Here is a 17,729-nt window from a genome sequence, read left to right on the forward strand (position 1 = left end):
TTTAGAACTCTCGATCTATTGATTAATGAGTAGGAAATCCTCAGATACAGACCACAGGAGGTACCCTTACATTTTGCAATGCTGAATGTTCACTTTAGTGAATCAGTTAAAGTTGTGTCAAAGAACTAGGGGCCTCATAGCTTGACTACAATGGCTTTTTCAAGAACAATCACTCCTGAACAGGATTTTCATGGATTACTGCAAAATAGAGAGGTTTCTAAAAATCATGAAATTGTAGAGACCCTTATAGCAAATACTACTTGACCTTTGCTGGTTAGGTTTCTAACTATTTCAACAAACAATTGAAAACTGAAACATCCACCTGGAGAGTTGGCTTCATTTCAAATGTAGAATTCAAGTAAAATAGTAGTTTTATATGAACACTTGTACGTATTCTAGTGGAGTCATTAGCAATCCAAAACCACCCTCCCTTCTGAAATCTTGAGAGACAGGCCAAAGGCTCACTCCCTACCTCTAAGCCTGACATTACCAGGTATGGTGGTGAGTAGATATCTTTTTTGACCCAGATACGTTAGAAAGTCTGTAGGTTGAGAAAGGAGATTGTGTACTCACACATCTTTAAGCAGTGAGCAGCAAAGAATTCTATGCTTGCTACTATCACTCCATTCCTAGGACTCCTTGGACTATCCTTACAGTAGCAGGCATCACAGGACCCATACCAAGTTCAACAGCAAAAGTAGATTGACTCAGATTATTTCCTAATTAGAAGAGCGATGGTCTTGTGGTTAACACCCAGTACACTGTACTTTAAGCGAGCAGAATTCTACTGTTCCTGGTTTTGCTACATATTTGCTATGTGACCTTGTCCTTGTGAAGGGATAGCTCTATCCCATTATAATATGTTGAAGATGGTGTTCCTCATATCAGAAATTTATGCTAACTCTGATTGGATCTCACCAAGATACAAAACTTTCATTTCATTTTTGCATATCTTGACTGGCAATGGCAGTTATTATATAGACTCAGGGGTCTCAGCTGTAATTGTCTATAAAATTAACGTTCTACTGGTCTCTGGTTTAGAAAATGGCCTGCATAAGGATGCCTGAAAAAGGTTTTTAGGTTATGCTCGTAAAAACTGTTCTCTGCCACAGAGAAAATTAGGAAGCTCCAAAAACATCTAGCGCTCTGAAAATGGTCAGTCCATCTCCTATTGGAATATAGGATTCTGTGATGAGCAGAGAAATACTTTTAGAACACAGAACCTACGTCCAAATTTCCTTGAAAATTGCACTTGGTGAAATGTGTATATCCTTTACTGACAAGGCTTGCCTTCCCAATGAATACAGTTATATGATGCTCAAAAGTGACATCTTCCCCTTACGAGAATTAGCACTACTGAATACCTAAAACTCCTTTTGTCTTCCTATGTAAAAAGACTGTGCCAAAAGTACTGAAATCTCAACTAAAGGAGACTCATGGCGGAGGGCAATAAACTGCAGTTTACAAGATTTTCTTTTTTAAGAGATATACAAAGCATCTAGTGTTTGTTTCCTTTCATCTTTCTCCAAGTGTTAGAAGGTTTCACTTTGCAAAGTGAAAAAATGTTTCAAAGTAAGCAAGCATTTCTAACAAAAGACACTAAGTTTAAACTGCAAACAAACTATTGATTTAAACTGATTTAACTGGCCTGCTGACACTCATTGAAGTTCCCTAGTATGTGTTAAAATAGTACTGTTGAAAGTTTCATCTTATCAGGAAACTTTACAGGGCCAATATCTAAGAGAAAAGTTAATTGACATGGCCAAGATTACTAGTACTAAATGACTTTGTGTATTTTATGGAACTGGATTTAATTAGAATCAACAAGTAGCAAAAGAAACTAATTAAAAGTGAACCTTTGCTTTAAACCAAAGTAAATGTATTTACATATGCCCTGAACATAAACTTTTTTATTTTTTTAAACAGATTATAAGGATGTTGAAAACATTTTATATTTTAAAATCCAAATATCCATTCAAGTAAGATTACTGATTGTTAAAGAATTCATAACAATACATTAATGAAGATTGCTTATCTCCTAAAACTGGAAGAGACCTTGAAAGGTCATTGGAGTCCAGTCCCCTGCCTTCACAGCAGGACCAAATATCATCCCTGACAAATTTTTACCCCAAATCCCTAAATGGCCGCTGCAAGGATTGAACTCACAACCCTGGGTTTAGCAGGCCAATGCTCAAACCACTGAGCTATCCCTCCCGTCCTAAAAAGATATTTAGGTTTTTAGATTCTGGAGATCCCCCTAAACCCCCCTCCTCTTACATGTGACCACAGGCATAGGCTAAAGAAGTTCTGGTATCAGTCTATACACAAACAAGTACTATTAACCAAGAACCAGAGTTTAAAACTCAGAGACATAGACTACTATAATCTAGATTACGCAACTTTCCCGGAGAGCGTGAGGGTGTGATTAGATCAAACTGGGGGGTGAGAGAGGGGGCGCAAATCACGAAATTGTAAATGGCAATTACATTATCCTGTATAAATGTTCAAATGGTTATGAGACCCAGCAGCTTTTAACACCACTTTCGACATGCAATAAACTGCAGCTACTCATGAAGTTCGAAAGTCTGTAAACAGGACTCGTGCAAACCAAGCTCTCTCAGCTACCCGTTAAAACGTTTTTTAAAACCGCCTTCGGTGTACAGCGGAGCAGCTCTTCGGTTACTCGCTTTGAAATCTCAGTCCTCCGGAGGCAAGACTATCCCAGTGCTACCCAGAGATACAGCCCCCGCTTCCCCATTCCCGCCCAGGCGTTCAGCTCCTCAAATTCCCTGCTGAAGGGCAAAGAACGCGGACCCCATTGTTTCCTCTGAAACGCCCCAGCCAGCATCCATGGAGAACACACATGAACTGAGCGAAGGGACCGGGACTAACGTCACCTTGAACAGCTGGACATTGCGCTCCCGAGCACATAGAGAAGGACCGAGAGGAAACTTTACAAGCACCTAAGCGCCTCCACCAGCGCTGGACGCCTCCTTATCTGCGAAGGGGAGTCCCTAGGCCTATGGAGAATGATTAACTGCTGATGGGCAAGAGCCAAGCTACAAAGCAAGCAAGCGCGACACAGTAAAACCCATCCACTCACCTCCACCCATCTCTGAGCTTCGGCAAAAGCCACCACATCCGAGCTGCACTCCGTATCTTCTCTCCCTTCCATGGCTAAGAGAAAGGGGGTGGGGAACAGGAAATCAGTGGTCAGCCCCTTATGCTGCCGCTCCTGTGGGGCTCTCGCTGGAGTCGGGGCAGGCAGCCTCCGGCCCGCGCTCCTAAGGCTTTTGAACGCTCCCGTCAGCCCCTCCCACGCCCCTCCCCGGGATTTTGGTGAAGCTCCGAAAACCACAAGAATCTGAAGAAGCCGCTGGCTCCAGACCCACAGAGTCACCCCCCGGAGCCAGGCAAGCGAGGGCAGCTGGGAAGAGGCGGGGTATTTGGTCGAACCGCACTTCTCCCCCTCTCCCCAAAACAGCTGCACCCCCGCCCCCCAAATGTCAGCTCGCTCTGGGCCGCCGCCAAGCTGCGGGCGAAGGCGCTCGCCACGCCCGCCCCCAGGAGGGTCGGGGAAAGACCCGGCACGCCGCGGGGAGAGCGCCCGACAGCTGCCCCGCCAGCGCCGCTACAGCCCGGTAGCGGGAGACCGACCTCGCCTTCCAGCCGCTGCTAGCCCAGCCCGGCTCTCCGCAGCTGCAGCCCAATCCCCCAGCGGCCCGCCCTCGCCTGGCCCCGGTGACCCGGCCCCACCTGGCGGCAGGTAAAAGAAGCGCCAGGGAAAGCCGCGCCGGCCTCGCCTTGGCACCTTGGCTCTCCCGTTGCGCGGCGCCTGCAGGTGCTCTGCAGCGCCACCAGGGGATGGAACGAGCTCGCTGAGCTGGCCAGGAAAATAGGCCGTGGCGCCTGTGGATGAGGGGCAGCACCTGGAGCCGCTGCTTTCAGGGGTGGTACAGGGCCAGGGCAGGAGTAAGCCTGCCTTAGCTCTGCTATGCCATCCCTGGGGCAGCTGTCTGGCCGGGCGGGGGGGGGGGAATAGAACCCACAACCCTGGTACCCACAACCCTGGGTACTCTCCTGCCCTGAGCCCAGTGCCTAGCTGAGGAAACCTTTACAGTTCTTGAAAGGGACATTCGCTTAATTTACTCTGTCCGCAGATCCACAGAATTCAGGGATCTTTCCTACCAGCAACGGTGTGCCACTGCCTCCTTGGCCAAAAAAAGACCAGCCCCAGCCGAGGCACTGTTGGGTAGGTTACGTGTTTGGACTCCTTTGGCATGAAATGGTGCTAAGTTGTTAGTTCTATTAAACCCTCACCTGCTCTCCAAAGGAAAAAAAAAACTCAAAGGAAACCTCTCCTAGGTTTCTCAACTGCCAGTGAGTAGGGCCCAGGGCTATTAGGAGTGAGGGAAGACATTAGGACACATATTGCAATGGTTTTTTTGTTGTTGTTGGATCTGAGCAGCAGTCAAAAGGGAAGGCGGTGGCATTCTGTATTGTCTCTGTGTCAGTCACCCTTTCCATTGTGTCTCCAAAGGCAAAAGATGCCAGAGCCAAAATTCCAGTATCCTGTGACCACCACCCGCATTTCAGACATTTTTCTCTTTTAGCTCTCACTGATTCATAGCTGACTTTTTGAACTCCTCTAATTAGAATGGATGGGGGGCTAGCCTAGGGAAAATGGTGCTCTGGGCTAATTTGTATTTTGGCACCTCTGTAGCCCACCCATCCACTCTGGCCCCCCAGCTCACCATCTTCCCCCTCACCTCTGGGACCCACTGCCTCCCCAAGTGCTTAATTTGTATTGAAAGAGGGGCCAGGGCTCAGCCCTACCATAAATTAAGGACTGAGTGGATAGCTAGAAAGCAGAGGGGAAAGAAAAACATATACAAACACCAATTAAACCATATTTTAAGTTTAGAGCCATCAGGAGATAATATAGCAAGATCAAAGACACAAATTTGATATTCAGACACCGGTAGCTACTGGCAGACCCTGAGAGACAGCAGCACAGACAGGTTCCTCCCCTTGTTCTGCTACCCAGCTCAACAGAGACCAGATATAGAGGTGGAATGAAGAGGGGCACTCCCCAACATCAGCCCTCTACCCCCATTTTGTTCAGCAGAGAGAATGCTCCCAGTGTCAAGCAAGCAGCTTGGCTAGGGACAATTCCAAGGAAAGGGAGGAAAAAGGAACAACGGCTGCACAGGGCAAGGAGAGGAACAGGATCTCTGCTCCGAAAGGAGTCACTTACCAGTTGCCCCCTGCAGTTCGGATATCTTTGCCCTCTGTAGATGCTGCTGCTTGCCTATCTGAGGCTACATCTACACTGCCTCTTTTTCCAGCAGCGAGTATGCTTAGGAAGTGCTCATTAGCAACTTCTCACACTTCATTTGCATATTCTCTACCAATGCTTTTTGCGCAAGAGGTTTTTGTGCAAAAACAAGCAGTACAGATGAGTCCATTTTGTGCAAAAAAATCCTTTTGCACAAGATCTGTATACCTCCTTTCTTGAGGCATGAGGATCTTTCACAAAAGGTTTTTTGTGTGTGCAAAATGGACCCGTCTATACTGCTTGTTTTTGCGCAAAAACTTCTTGCTCAAAAAGCATTGGAAGAGATTACATAAATGAAGCGCGAGAAGTTGCTAATGAGTGTTTCATTTGCATTGCCTCTTCTGCAAAAAGAGGCAGTGTAGACATAGCCTGACTGTCTGCCTCTAAGCCCAGCTTGCTCTTGGTGATCAAGTGGGACTCGAGTACTAAACTCTAAGCATGCTGTCCTCTTGAACAGGTTCTGAGCCACTACACAGTCTGTCCACTTCTAAAACCTACCAATTTCTTTCTACTATATTGAATGTATTTAATCATTAGTGTTTTGTTTTAGGGTTTTAACGGTCCCCCAAAGACACCAATCAATTGGATATCTGAAGAAGGGGAAGGGCATTTTACCACTTATATTGGATAGGATTTGAATTCTGCCCTACAACCTGAACTGCTCATTTGATCAACACAATGGGTATGATTTATGTTCCAGTAGCAAGCTTCCCTACAGTCTCACCACTGTGCTTCAACCCTGGATTACAGAAATCCCCTTAAGCAACAGAAAGGAGTTAATTTGCTTTGTGTGTTTACTGAGGTTATGCACACCCTGCACTATAAGCCATGGATTAGTAGGACTTGAGTTCATGGATACACACAAAGCTTGAGTGTCCCCACTCGTTGGGGATCCCATGGTTTAGAATTTCTGCACTGAGCCTCCCTCTCCCCCAGCCAAGCTCCAGTTTCTGCACTGTAGTAAGCAGATCTGAATCAGACCACCATATCACAGGCTTTCTATCACCCTCCCCAGCTGTGGTTGCTTTCTAGCGCAAATCAGACAATTGCATGTAGATGGAAGGAGGGTTTGGGCTAGAAGGTTAGAATGCCCCATGCCAATTTTCTTCCACTATTTGATCTGAGGAAGTGGGTCTGGCCCACAAAAGCTCATCATCTAATAAACCATCTTGTTAGTCCTTAAAGTGCTACATAATCCTGTTTTTTGTTTCAGCTAGACCAGACTAACATGGCCACATTTCTATCCCTGCTCTTACATTGCTGTGTAAACATGCCCACGTTGATTGGGGTTGCTATAACTGGCAACAGTGATACACATCACAGTGGCCATTGATTTTTGTATCCCTACATTTCCCCCCTCTCCTACCCATATATTCTCTTTGCTGTTTCCTGTTCTAGTTACTCTATAATGTTTCCTCTCTTCTCCCAAAATCTTCTATATTCAGTCTTGCCTGGAGTAAGCTTCTTTCACTGTTACATCCTAACAGTGGACAAGGCCTATCAGTTGCTCCTGAGTTTAGCTTTCTAGAGTGCTGTGCTCTAGTCTCCAGTAACTACATACAACTGTTCTAGACAAAACTATGCCCAGAGATGTCCCCAGGCAGTTTCCCACCTTCTCGTCTATAGAAAGCAGGCACATTCATTGGCTATTTCAACTGGGGCCTGGTGCGAGTAGGAGTTATGATTACATTTCCATTGCAGCAATTTACAAATATAGCATCCTATCAGAAAACATGGTCAGCTGGATAAGGGAGAGGTCTCTATGCAGCATGGTGGTATTTGATACCTTGTATCCTTTAGAAAATGAGATCTGTTGAGAAATCATTGTTTGAAATGTCTTGACATTTAACATTACTTTAACATTACATTTATGCTAATTTTTGTTCTTAATTTTCAATTACTTTTAATCATAGTTTTTCTATAAACAAAAACGTTTAATTGATGTATCCTATACTTTGCTAGTGGTTGACACAACTTTTGCAAGTGCATCAAGGTTTTAGATTTTACTACAGGATGAAATAAGTTGTAAACTAAGCATAAATAATTTAAAACTAGATCCTACAATTACTATGAAGTCTCAGCTCTTATTGTTAAGAGATAGACTAGCTTGTGATAGAGCTGCTAGGCTGAAGGCAGTAAAACTTCCTTAGAAAAAAAAAGTTTTTTGCAGTATAGATTAAAAATGTACAATTTTATTGTTAGGAGAGAGAGAAATTCAACAACTTTTACTGAAATATATGCTTGTAAAAGGCATACTTGAAGTTTCAGACTTCAAACAGTTGCAATTGGAGAAACCAAATTGCCAGTCTGGAACTATCATGAGCTTCTTTCTAATGTATCTTATTAATAAATCTGATCCTTTGTATTCAAATCAAATATGAACAGATTGAATTGTTACCATATCTATTCATGCTTTTGTGTGAATAGTATTAGTGCAACTTCACTAAGGGCAGTAAATCATCCTAATCCATAGATCTTAATTATAAATGTAATTTTGACTGCTTCACAAAATGGCTATGTCTACACTCACAGCTTCTTGCATGAGAAATATGCAAATGAGGCTAAGCGTGGAATATCACGGAGCCTCATTTGCATACCTAATTAGCCACCATTTTTGCAGAAGAGGGTCTTGCGCCAGAAGGAGCTGTCTACAATGCCCCTTATTGCGCAGGAATCCCCCCCCCCTTGCGCAATGCCGTTATTCCTGAAAATAATCAAAATAGCTATAGAGGGTTGGAGACAGTGCATGGCTGAGTTGCAGGGTAGGAGGCGGGGAGTGACAGCTCAGATGGGTCTATGGGGGCAGAGCCGGGAAGCCCAGTGGGGCAGCAGGGTAGTGCCAGAAATGACCTCCCCAGCAAAATCTCTCACCCAGGACCAGTTAGGTCCCAAGGTTGCCAGACCAGGGAGGTTCAACCTGTATAAAAATGAGGAACAAACACTTCTGGGCATCTCTCTCTGACCATTGTAATCACCGAACCTTTACTGGGCTTTGGAAGAAGGGGCCCTGATCTTTGGTAAGACAGACTGCTGGAAGCACATGGTGCAGATGCTTTGCTTTGAATTCAAGAGTTTGTAAAGCACAAGTTGTGTATTTTCTTGTAAAAATTTCTCATTTTTATGCTTGCTTTTGTAATTAAACTTATTTTTTTGTATTATCTAATCCATTGTGTTTAAATTGAAGCGTTTGAATAATTATTTCAAATAAGCTGCCATTTTGTTCATTTACAGAAATAATAGGCCTGACATGACATGTATTGTCCAGAGTGGGATGGGCAATACAGGACATTTCTGGTGGGAATATTTAAGATGGGAAGGGGGGTTGCCCGTGAGTATGTTACCCTGCAGTGAATCCAAGGCAGTTGAGAACCAGACTGTTACCCAGTTGTAGCTGGCAGACTGCAGTTTCACACACAGATACTAAGGGTGTGGCTTGCATGCTGGAAGGCCATTGTGAATGTCCCAAGTGTGAGTTACTTCGGCAAGGCATTGCAAGGCACCCGAAAGTGCACAGCCAGGGTAATACGGCAGCTGAGTAATTTAGATTGTATCCTGGTATGTCACAATGAGTTAGATGTACATTCAGGATGCAACTGGGGGGAAAAGCAATGAAGATACCACACCTTCAAGTAATCCTTTTCCTTTCCACAATCTTCTAGATATATTGATGTAATATCTCACCTTCAGTAATTCCAATAAGGAATCTCTCTCTCTCACTCACACACACTCGTTGGCAGTAGAGCAGACTTGCAATGGGACGAATGCAGTATTAACATTTGAACAGAAACATTTCCATGTCATGTGTCTGCTGCTTAAGGTTTGCTTTTCTTTTCTTTAAAGTTTCAGCTTAAAAGATTTAGACATTTTCAAGACTGAGGTCAGGTAAAATACATCTTGATAACATTAAATTGTTTTGTTGAGAAGCTCTAATAGCAGCTTGGGAACAGGGAGTTGGAAACTGGCCAAGGCAATGTCTTGTTGTCAGATGTGTCTTTTGCCATCTTTGTGAAGAGTCACCAAAATCTGGCCATGTTACAAGTCTTGAATAAACAAAAGCCTTCTCAGTTTGCATATTCTTAGTAGACTTGTTGGAAATTAGTTGCTAAATTCTCTTAAGTTTACATCCATCCACACTGATTGTACTTCATTTCCCTATGTGCTGACCATACTGCTCCCATACCATTACCACAGAGCAAATGAGAATGCTCTAGTAAGAGGTGATGAACAGGACATTTACTGCAATTGCCTCTCCAGGCTGCAAGAGACCACTGTGGCACCAACTGCAGGAACTGTGTGTATGGAAACTCTCTCTTCCTATGCTCTTAATGCTACTCCCTGCTGATGCCCAGAAAACTGTACCCACAATTAAAAATATTAAACTTCATGTTAGAGCTTAAACTGCCTGGATAAGAGAAACAGTACTATCTTTATGGGAATGTCTTTTCAATAACTGTGCATTTATAAAAATTTTAATAAACTATTTTTGGGTGTGTGACTGCCCTAAATTCTTTAAGTGTATTGTTACTTTATTTTGATTAATTTATGAGTAGAAAACAGTTTTAAAAACCAAAAGTCCTACATTTGCATCTCGGTTTTTGTTTATTAATTTACAATGTGCTTCCTGATGTGTGTTTGAATGTGTATGTTCAATTCTGGCCTTCCTCAGGGAATAATTCAGAAAAACTGAAAGGTAAGACTTAAGTGCATGAAAGATCTTTGGTGTGTGTATATGTAACACTGTTTCAAAAGAACTACTTTAGGAACAAGCAAGATGATGCAGTAAAAACAAATTCAAGATTTAATCCATGTATGCTTAGGTGAAAGTATCAAAAGTCATACATAATATGGCAATTATTTTTTTTTTTTACAACACGTTAGTGGTGCAGCTTTTCCTAATAAAATAATTAAGCTGCAGAAAGAGCAATCGCATTAAATCTTAATTCTTCTGGGTCACGTTCCATGAACTTCTTGCAAACTTCTACTGCATCCTATTTGAAAAAAAAATATATGAAAGCATACAATCACTATTTATTACATAAAGCATGCTGTTACTAAAAACAACAAAAAATAATTGGCACATGAATTAAATACAGTACAATAACTATGATTTACAGCGCTTATGTCTATCAGGATTCTTTCACTTCTGCACAAACTTTGCCAGTACAGGCAGTCCCCGAGTTACGCGGATCGGACTTACGTCGGATCCACACTTACGAACGGGGCTCTCTCGCCCCAGAGCTCGCAGACAGCAGGACTGCCCAGAGTGCAGCGGTCCCGCCACCTCGACCTTCGGGACGAGAAAAGCTGCTCCGGGTGCCCCTGGTCTGCTGGGGACCGTCTCCAGCAGACCAGGGACACCGGGAGCAAAGCCAGGGAGGCGGAGGGGTCCCGCGCCTCTGAGGCTTTGCTCTGGCAAAGCCTCAGCGGCGCGGGACTCTGCCGCCACTGCGGCTTTGCTCCCGGTGTCCCTGGTCTGCTGGAGATGGTCCCCAGCAGACCAGAGGCACCGGGAGCAAAGCGGCAGCGGCGGCGGAGTCCCGCGCCTCTGAGGCTTTGGCAGAGCAAAGCCTCAGAGGCGCGGCACCCCACCGCCGCTGCCGCTTTGCTCCCGGTGCCTCTGGTCTGCTGGGGACCGTCTCCAGCAGACCAGGGACACCCAGAGCAAAGCTGGGGAGGCGCGGGACCCCTCCGCCGCTGCGGCTTTGCTCCCCGTGTCCCTGGTCTGCTGGGGGGGGGGCGCAGCTAGTGGCCCCCCTCCGCCCCCAGCAGACCAGGGAGACGTGGAGCAAAGCCCCGGGCCTGTGGTAGAGCAGGTGGGGCGCTGCCGGTTGGTCCCGCAGCACCGCTCCTTGGCGCTACTGAACCAACCCGGCAGCACCCTAGCTGCTCTGCTCCAGGAGTCCTGATTCAGCTGCTGCTGATCAGTTTCAGCAGCGGCTGAATCAGGACACCTGGGGCAGAGCAGCTGGGGTGCTGCTGGGTTGGTCCAGTAGCACCGAGGAGCGGCGGCGCTACTGGACCAACCCAGCAGCACCCCAGCTGCTCTGCCCCAGGCGTCCCCAAGTCAGCCGCTGCTGAAACTGACCAGTGGCTGACTACAGGAAGCCACTGCCCCGGGCTTCCTGGAATCAGCCGCTGATCAGTTTCAGCAGCAGCTGACTTGGGGATGCCTGGGGTTCTTAAGTTGAATCTGTATGTAAGTCGGAACTGGCGTCCAGATTCAGCCGCTGTTGAAACTGATCAGTTTCAGCAGCGGCTGAATCTGGACGCCAGTTCCGACTTACATACAGATTCAACTTAAGAACAAACCTACAGTTCCTATCTTATACGTAACCCGGGGACTGCCTGTATGTCATACTGATCTGGAATAATCTTCTGATCTGAATTAGCAACGCTAAATGTTACTATCTGTGCTCAATGTAAACAAGTGTACTGAACTTCAAGAACTACAGTAATTTATGTATTCATTGCATCTAACAGTCTGGAACATTATGGGTTACTGTTCAAAAGATGAGACAATTAGATAATTCTCTCTACAAGTTCTTAGTACTGCATCATTCAGAAACCTCTCTCCTTTACTTGAAGATAGAACTGAATTCCTAAGCAACACCAACAGCTGTGTGTGTCTAATCTAGATGGAGGGTGCACCACACACAGTGTAATTTGAAAAAAATGGCTTTGGACAGTTTAATGACAGCAGCCTGTGTTGCTCCAGGCTCTTGCTTCCCAAAAGGTTATGTGAAATAACTACAAGGAATGTTACATTTCTATACAAGATATACTCCTGGGCGAATTCTGTGCCACTGAGCAGTCCAGAATTTTGCAGACATTTATTTTGGACAATGCAGAATTTCCTTTTTTGTTCCACAGAAATGGGCTGCAGAGATGTTGGTCTCCACTAGATCTAGAAGATACCAGCTGGCAAATAGAAGACAAGGCTCAGGGGGGGCGAGGGAGGTATGTGGAGGATTCCCAGCAGTTAGGGTAGGGGTGGACAATAATTTTTTGCTGCACTAGAAGGGGCGGGGATAGGATGCTTCCCCACCCGCAACCCATGACTGGTCTGGTGATGGGGGAGTGCGTGAAGTCTTTGGCCCCGTCCCCTAGATGCCCACGCCCCTGGCAGTGGGAGACGGCTTTGCACGCTCCCTCTTCTTCCCCCAGGCCAATCAGGGCTTGGTGGTGGGGGAGCATGCTAAGTCTGCACCATACGCTCCGGGCAGGGCAAAGGAAACTTCGCACACTTCTCCCCACCCCCAGGTCCTGATTGGCCTGAGGGCGGAAGAGCATGCAAAGTCTCCTCCCACCCTGCCAGGAGCATGTGGCGCACCGCGCACTCCTGGCAGGGCAGAGGAAACTGGGCACTTCTCCCGCCCCCAAGCCCAAATTGGCCTTGGGGTGGGGGAGCAAAAGGGCCTTCGTGGGCCAGATCAACCTGCTTGACAGGCTGGATCCAGTCCACAGAGGCCCTTTTGTCCACCCCTGAGCTAGGGTTCACAGCATGTCCTGAAGAAAGGCAGGGGTGGTTTGTAGGAAGCTCTATGCAATCCCAAGACCCAACATAAGGCTGTTTCTCCATCTGGGTCCCTGAGCTCTAGGGGGACAGGCTCTGAGGGTGTCTGAGGGCTGACGTGCAGGACTTTGGGTGTGAGTCCCATGGTTGGGATTGTTGCAGGGGAGGGGGAAGAGATGCAAGTGTTTAGGCTGGGGGAACCCCTCCCCCATGTCCAGGCTCTGAGCAGAAAGCGTGTATGTCCTGGCTAAGCTGGGCTCTGAGATAAATCGGAGGAAGAGAAGCAGAAACTGGGTAGTTGTAGTGGTTTCTTTAGCTCTCTACTCCTGCGGGAGAGAGAGAGAGAGAGCAAGCACATGTGTGTACACAACTGCTAGACGTACTTGCTGACAGGTATTTTGAAATAAATTACCAAAATAATTGAAACTGGCATGATTATATTGTGATATTTGACAAAGACTATAAATGCTGGACGGGAGTGCACTTTTTGTTAACATCTCAAATTATAAAAAGTGAAAAACAAAACAGCTACTCAAAAGTCCTCAGACTGGTCATTTCAGGGCTCCCCCATCATGTGGGCTGAGAGCAGCAAGACCATATGAACACCTCAACATGAGAGAAAAAGCAACCTGATCTTTGGATATGGTAAACTTACAAGATTTCTGCTCAAACAGCTCTTGTCTGCCATATTAAGCTGTTCTTTTACACACAAAAGCATTTGCATGGGTATTCTGAAATACTCCTGGTTGAGAACTTTTCTTTTTATCTTTCCCCTCACCCAAATACATACACAGGAAGTACATAACATTCGAGTTACATAAAACTTAAAGAATTTTTCTATTCTTACCTCTAAAAAAGTGTCATCACTAGTTTGCCCATGGTTTATTGGAAAAGGTTTGCGCCCATCTGTTGAAATACAATCAATTATAAAACATAACTACGACATGAAAAAATTGTCAATTTTCTCAGACAAGAACATAAAACCAAAAAATTAAATGAGTCCCCTCCTTATATAAGAATATGCCACCAAGATCAGCTACTTTTCCACAAATTTAGCATATTAATTATAATATCCAACTATAAAGCAGTTTCCTCCTACATCAAATCTTTCAATAGGAATACAGTATTACAATTAGTGACAGTAAATAATGAAACACCTTTTAGCTGAACGGAGATTTTTAATACACAAAACCATTTGCTCAAAGAGGAAACCTTGTGTTCTCATTATCTTGTTACTGGCAATGTTTTAAATTCTTTGGATTTTCCAAATAGGCTACTGGGGGAAAAAGTAGTTACTGAGTGCAGTTAGCTAAACAAACACATACAAAAATTGTTTACCTGTACAGAAAAAGTACATTGAGGTAAGCTGCTGGCAGTTGTTTACCTTGCGTTCCACAGGTAAGGCCACCTGCAGCTCCCATTGGCCGTGGTTCAACGTTCCTGGCCAATGGGAGCTGTGGGAAGCAGCATGGGATAGGAAGACGGGTGAGAACTGTTAAGCTTAGCACGTATACAGACCATCTATCGTTTTAGAATACGTTTTTATTGTAATGCTATTGTCCTAAGAAAATATACTATGCTTTTGTGCAACCACTGGTAAATGTTATCAAGGCCCCTGAGAGAGAGAGAACTGCAGGCACTGGATTAAAGTCAGGCCTGCTGGGATAAATACAGGGGATTGTTAGGGAATGTAACCTAAAATTCTGATCCTGTGGCAGAAGATCATGGGTCCACAGACACAGTGAAAGATGATAGTTAAGACTTGAGAACTAAAAGGAAGGAGACCTTTGAAGGGACAGAGTTGCTGTTAAGCCTAGAATTGTGAGGTTTAACACTACGGCTGTGTCTACACTGGCATGAATTTCCGGAAATGCTTAAAACAGAATACTATTCCGTTTTCAGTTTTTCCGGAAAAGGAGCGTCTACATTGGCAGGCTGCTTTTCCGGAAAAGCCCCTTTTCCAGAAAAGCGTCTGTGGCCAATGTAGATGCACTTTTCCGGAAAAGAGCCCCGATCGCCATTTTCGCGATCGGGGCTTTTTTCCGGAAAAAACTACTGGGCTGTCTACACAGGCCCTTTTCTGGAACAGTGTTCCAGAATAAGGACTTATGCCCGAGCGGGAGCAGAATAGTTTTTCCAGAATAGCGGCTGATTTTGTACAGTAGAGAATCGTTGCTTTTCCGGAAAGTCAAGGACCAGTGTAGACAGCTCGCAGCTTATTCCGGAAAAGCGGCTGATTTTCCAGAATAAGTGGCCCAGTGTAGACACAGCCTACCTGTAGAATTTGGTATTTCTCAACATTTTACTTTGTTGCTTACTATACAAATATTTCAAGCTACTTATGAAAAAACTATGAATGGCAAAGTATATGATAAGGCATGATTTTTTTTCCATTCCCAGAAGTGGCCTATTGAACTTGCCAGGCCAAAATTTTTCTAAAATAGTTCTCGAATAGTTTGTTAGTTCTCAAATAGTTATTTTAATCTGCCATAATTTCTTTGAATTTGGCAGTACTAATTTATGATTAACCTAAAAAAGTAGGTTCTTATGCAATATAACGTTAAAATATTTTTGTTTACTTTAATGACTAACCTCTCAGCAGAAATGATTCAAGCTGCTACTTTTAAATAAAAATCCTCAGCACACTGCAGAAAACAGAACTGGATATATTTCACAAGTTATGTTTGTATTGACTAGATGCATTTTGGCACAAAAGTATTTGAATTTACCTATGAATAGAATGTTTTTGATGGCAGCAATATGAGCATTTAAGTTCATGTGGCATTCCATAGCTTGATGCTTGCCAAGGTCCTAATATTTACCACAGTGGCCAAAGCTGATGACTCAGCCAAATTATCTGAACAGATTTAGAGGAATCACAAAGATTACAGGTTTTAGATGTCAACAAGAGAAGAGTTACAGGTTACCAATTTTCTTATTTCTCCATGTTATATCTTTAATTTCTTATGGTGGTGCATTAGGGTTTTTGTGAGGCTATTATTTATGTATTTGTAAAAAGTGCTATTAGCATGCTGCCATGTGACTGTATCATCAACATCTTACTAGGAATTTAAGAGACTAGTCGACTATCCAATAAGTAGAAGCTTATCGGATAGTTGACTAGTTGCTTCCCCCATCTTGCTGCTTCTATCAGAGAGAGGCAGCTATGGGGACGGGGAGCAGGAGCCAGTGCTGGGAGGGAGCTGGCTTAAAATCCAGTTCCTCCCCCAGCAGTGGCTCTGTGTGTGGCAAGGGAGATAGAGCCATAGTGGAAAACAGCATGAGTGGGGACTGAAGCAATCTCGGCCCACCCTGCTTCTGCTGCGATTCTGCTTTTGAAATGTGTATTTCAAAAGAAGAAGCCCCATAGCAGAAAAGCTGAATTCCCCCTCTGGTCCAGCGCTCCCTACAGGGTTTCTGTTCTTGAAATGTACAAGAGCTCCCCCCCAGCCTCTTGTCCTAACTTAAAGCAAGATCAGGATTTGGTTGTGCCAAGACAACCAGAAGCCCCAAGAAAAGGACAGTTTTCCATAACTTGTGAAAGGAGGAGATGCTATTTGGAAGGATGCAACATGAGAGTGACCAATGAGGGACAGTGAGCCCACAAAGGAGAGCTTTCCTGCAGTGTCCACTGGGGACAGCCATACCACCAAGGGAGTGGCCAGCAGGGCCGCCATCTTGCCTGTCAGAACACCAAGTAAGTAGCCCTCCTGCCCCAAACCCTTTCCCCCTTCCTGGTCCTCTGCCTCAGTGCTGGAGGGAGGGGTAGAGCAAACACCCCGATAGCTGGGGGGAAAGAGAGGGGAAGATTCGTGCTGGATGGGACCGGCCCATGGTCCCCCCTCCCTCTGAGTCGCTCTTGCTCCCCCCAACCCTCACTCTTGTCCCCCACACCCTCACAGATCCCCAAGGCTCTGCCTTGTGTCCTGCACTCCCCAACACTGATAGCCCCCTGCACTGAAAGACATGGGCAATACTGGGTAAGACTGCTGGTTGACAGAATAAAATATAAAAGTAACACTGACACAGTGACTCAAAACCTGAGAGAGGAGAGTTAAAACAATGGGAGGTTCTTTAATTCAAACATCACATTTTGAAATTTCAAGTAAAAAGTTACTGGTGCTGCACTGTCCAGCTTTTATTTCACTATTTAGTTTAAGCCAATAGCATCACAAATATAAGCTCATAAAACACATTTTATGCAGAACGATGTACATCAGTCATGACATCAGCTGAGGGTGAGGATTGTTAGGTTTACCTTCATATTGATTCAGAACCTGTCCTTTATACTACATTTCCCACCAAGCTATTTAAAATGTGCAAGTGTGTTCATTAGGAATATGTTTTTAAAAGGTTCGGTAGTCAGATGACATATGGCAAGCGTATTCTCACTCTATAACATTGGAGTGATCTGCATGGCTTGTAATTTTCATCTTAATCCATTTTAAACTGCTTTAACTAGTTTTCAGAAGTGTCTGCAGCAAAATATAGTTGCCCAGCAACATGCTTTAGACACGAAGCATTATAGGCTGAGCAGAATTTAATGGTGCTTAACCAGCACAGAAGCAAATAGTTAGAAATAATTCAGATGCAGAAGCTACTGCTCAATGCAAATGAAGTATTACTTATTAAATATAAAAAACTTTTTAACATCTGCCTGCCATAAATGAGTTGCAGATCATTAATATCTGTTAGAACACTATTCTTCACACAGAATATTTTGATTTTTGCTATCCTGGTACTGAATAACACGGCTATAGCTCAATTCCATAATTTACACTATATTGTATGTGCATGTGCATGTGCGTGCGCACACACACGCACACAAATTCAGTGACATTAATCAGAGAAGCCAAATCCCACCTCCAAAACCAAGCA

General features: G+C 44.6%; 2 protein-coding genes across 20 annotated transcripts in view; both read right to left on the bottom strand.

Moving 5' to 3' along the window:
- Positions 1 to 3,787, bottom strand: part of LMO7 (LIM domain 7) — a 176,377-nt gene extending 172,590 nt beyond the window's left edge. For 4 of the 16 annotated variants that reach the window (XM_075918875.1, XM_075918872.1, XM_075918874.1 and 1 more), the window contains exon 1: positions 3,104 to 3,612. In XM_075918875.1, the coding sequence (XP_075774990.1) occupies positions 3,104 to 3,175 (72 nt within the window). In that variant the 5' untranslated portion in view covers positions 3,176 to 3,612. Of the gene's footprint in view, positions 1 to 3,103; positions 3,614 to 3,657; positions 3,722 to 3,756 lie in introns of those variants that run through there. The other 12 variants (XM_075918880.1, XM_025181942.2, XM_075918876.1 and 9 more) reach the window with 6 other exon arrangements.
- A 6,326-nt stretch (positions 3,788 to 10,113) lies between these two features.
- The window catches only part of UCHL3 (ubiquitin C-terminal hydrolase L3), a 55,873-nt gene continuing 48,257 nt past the window's right edge, over positions 10,114 to 17,729 (bottom strand). For all 4 annotated transcript variants that reach the window (XM_075918887.1, XM_075918889.1, XM_075918890.1 and 1 more), the window contains 2 exons: positions 13,699 to 13,757; positions 10,114 to 10,326 (listed from right to left, as the gene is read on the bottom strand). In XM_075918887.1, coding sequence (XP_075775002.1) covers positions 10,243 to 10,326; positions 13,699 to 13,757 — 143 coding nt within the window. In that variant the 3' untranslated portion in view covers positions 10,114 to 10,242. The remainder of the gene's footprint in view (positions 10,327 to 13,698; positions 13,758 to 17,729) is intronic.

This window comes from Pelodiscus sinensis, chromosome 1, assembly GCF_049634645.1.
Source record: "Pelodiscus sinensis isolate JC-2024 chromosome 1, ASM4963464v1, whole genome shotgun sequence".
In the NCBI taxonomy this organism is placed as follows: Eukaryota; Metazoa; Chordata; order Testudines; family Trionychidae; genus Pelodiscus; species Pelodiscus sinensis.